Below are 2,320 nucleotides of genomic sequence, written 5' to 3' on the forward strand. Positions count from 1 at the left end.
CCACATGCCCAGGTGTGACATCACCCACCCAGATGTGACAGGTGTGCCCAGTGTCACTCTGTCACTGTCCCATCCCCTCCCCCGTGTCCCTGTCCCCACACAGGTGCCCCAGTGTCTCACAAAGCTGTCCTGGCACCTGTCCAGGTGTGACACCACCTGTGCCCAGGTGTGCCAGATGTGCCCAGTGCCACTCTGTCCCTGTCCCCTCCCCATGTCCCCGTCCCTGCACAGGTGCCCCAGTGCCTAACAAAGCTGTCCCTGCACATGGAGGGACGCTTGCAGCCCAGGCAGGTGTGACCCCACCTGTGCCCAGGTGTGACAGGTGTCCTAGGTGTCACTCTGTCCCTGTCCCTGTTCCCCTCCCCCGTGTCCCTGTCCCCGCACAGGTGCCCCGGTGCCTGACAAAGCTGTCCCTCCACATGAAGCGGCGCTCGCAGCCCGGGCAGGTGTAGGGCCGCAGCCCCGTGTGCGTTTTCATGTGCTCGCTCAGGTGATGTTTCATCTTGAAGCGCTTGCGGCACTCGGGGCAGGTGAAGGGCCGCAGGTCCAGGTGCATGTTGACGTGGCGCTGGCGCATGCTGCGGTGCGAGAACGCCTTCCCGCAGTGGCACACGAACAGCCGCGGGCCCTCGGGGGAGCCGCACCAGCTCACCTGGTCTGCAGGTGAGGGCTCGGCGCCGCCCCCCCGCGGGGTCCGGGGGGGTCTCCTGGGGGTCCTGGCCAGGATTCCCCCAGTTCCGGTCAAAATTCCCGTGTTTTCATGGGAAATTCTGCCAGTTCCATGCAAAGTTCCCTCGTTTTCGTGGAGAATTCCGCCAGTTCTGGGTGAAATTCCCTCGTTTTCTTGCAAAATTCCCTCGCTTCCAGGCAAAATTCCGCCAGCTCTGGGTAAAATTCCCGCATTATCATGTGAAATTCTGACGGTTCCAGTTAATATTCCCTCGTTTTCCTGTGAAATTCTGCCGGTTCTGTGCAAAGCTCCCACATTTTTGTGCGAAATTCTGCCAGTTTTGGTTAAAATTCCCTCAATTTCATGTGAAATTCTGTCGGTTCCGGTCAAAATTCCCTTGTTTTCATGTGAAATTTTGCCAGTTCTGTGCAGGATTCCCTTGGTTCTCTGCAAGACCCCTCCAATTCCTTCACTCCCATGTGAAATCCCAGCAGTTCCGCCCAAACTTCCCTCGTTTCCGTGGGAAATCCCACCGGTCCTGTGGAGCCCCTCACTGCCCCAGGTGCCCTGGCTGCTCCCAGGCTCCATTCCCAGATTTTCCTGGGCCCTCCCGGCTCCCATTCCTGGATTTTCCCTGCCCTTTCCAGACCCTATTCCCGAATTTTCCCAACTCTTCCCAGACCCTATTCCTGATTTTCCCATTACCAAATTTTCCATTCCTGGATTTTCCCAACCGTTCCCAGATCCCATTCCCGGATTTTCCATTCCTGGATTTTCCCGGCTCCTCCCGGAGCCCCCCCAAATGTCCCCTGCCTCATTCCCACCGGGAATCCCTTCATCCTCCCGGGGCTCCTCCTCATCCTCCTCACAGGTGAGCACCAGGTCCTCCTGCAGCCACTCCCGCTTGACCAAAACCCCAAAGTTTTGGGGCAAAACTCCTTCATCCTCCTCCTCACTACCCGTCTTTCCCTCCTCTTCCTCACTGCCCAGTTTTGGGAATTTTCCCTTCTCCTCCTCACTCCCCATCTTTGGGAATTTTCCCTTCTCTTCCTCACTGCCCAGTTTTGGGAATTTTTCCTCCTCCTCGCTGCCCAATTTGGGGAATTTTGGGGCCGGAACGAGGCAGTTGGTGCTGCTGGGGGATTGGTTGCTGGAGTGCGGCCGCGAGGATGACAACGATGATGAAGATGACGATGACGACGATGATGAAGGAGCTGCCCGGAACTCCCGCAGCAGCTCGGCGCACTTGTCCACGATGTGCCACATCTGCAGCACGCTGCCCACCGTCAGGAAACTCACGATGTCCCCCGGGGCCATGGAGAGGCGCCCAGTGTAGGCGCAGCCCAGCACCAGCGCGAAGGCCGCGGGGTCCATCACGCTGGGCAGCTCGATGGAGTCCAGGTTCTTCAGGAGCAGCTGGTCATGGAAAAAAGGAGAGGAGGCGGCCAGGACGGCGCGGTGGGCGCGGAATTCCCGGCCCTGCACTCGGATGGAGACGTCACAGAGCTTCCCCTCCAGGCGCTGCCGGTTCAGGTTGGAGAGCAGCGCCGGCGGCACCTGCGGGAACTCCAGGTGCAGCAGCGAGGGGCAGGAGGAGGAGGAGGAAGGGGAGGAGGAAGGGGGGGGAGGGGGAGAGCAGGGCCGGGGCAT

The 2,320-nt window shown here is 59.7% G+C and overlaps 1 protein-coding gene across 1 annotated transcript; it reads right to left on the reverse strand.

Moving 5' to 3' along the window:
* Nucleotides 1-334: 334 nt before the first annotated feature.
* Nucleotides 335-2,320, reverse strand: ZBTB22 (zinc finger and BTB domain containing 22). Its single transcript, XM_066338035.1, has 2 exons — nt 1,495-2,320; nt 335-882 (listed from the first exon to the last, which is right to left on the reverse strand). Exons 1-2 carry the CDS (start codon nt 2,318-2,320, stop codon nt 335-337), a joined length of 1,374 nt encoding a protein of 457 aa, XP_066194132.1.

This window comes from Sylvia atricapilla, chromosome 31 (assembly GCF_009819655.1).
Source record: "Sylvia atricapilla isolate bSylAtr1 chromosome 31, bSylAtr1.pri, whole genome shotgun sequence".
Lineage (NCBI taxonomy): Eukaryota > Metazoa > Chordata > Aves > Passeriformes > Sylviidae > Sylvia > Sylvia atricapilla.

What these genes read in the sequence shown, in the direction of transcription:
- ZBTB22 (XM_066338035.1), bottom strand. Translation starts at nt 2,320, where the DNA reads ATGCCCCGGCCCTGCTCTCCCCCTCCCCCCCCTTCCTCCTCCCCTTCC. An exon ending in GGAGGATGAAGGGATTCCCG is followed by an intron (nt 883 to 1,494) that starts GTGGGAATGAGG and finishes TTTTACCCAGAG; the next exon opens with CTGGCGGAATTTTGCCTGGA.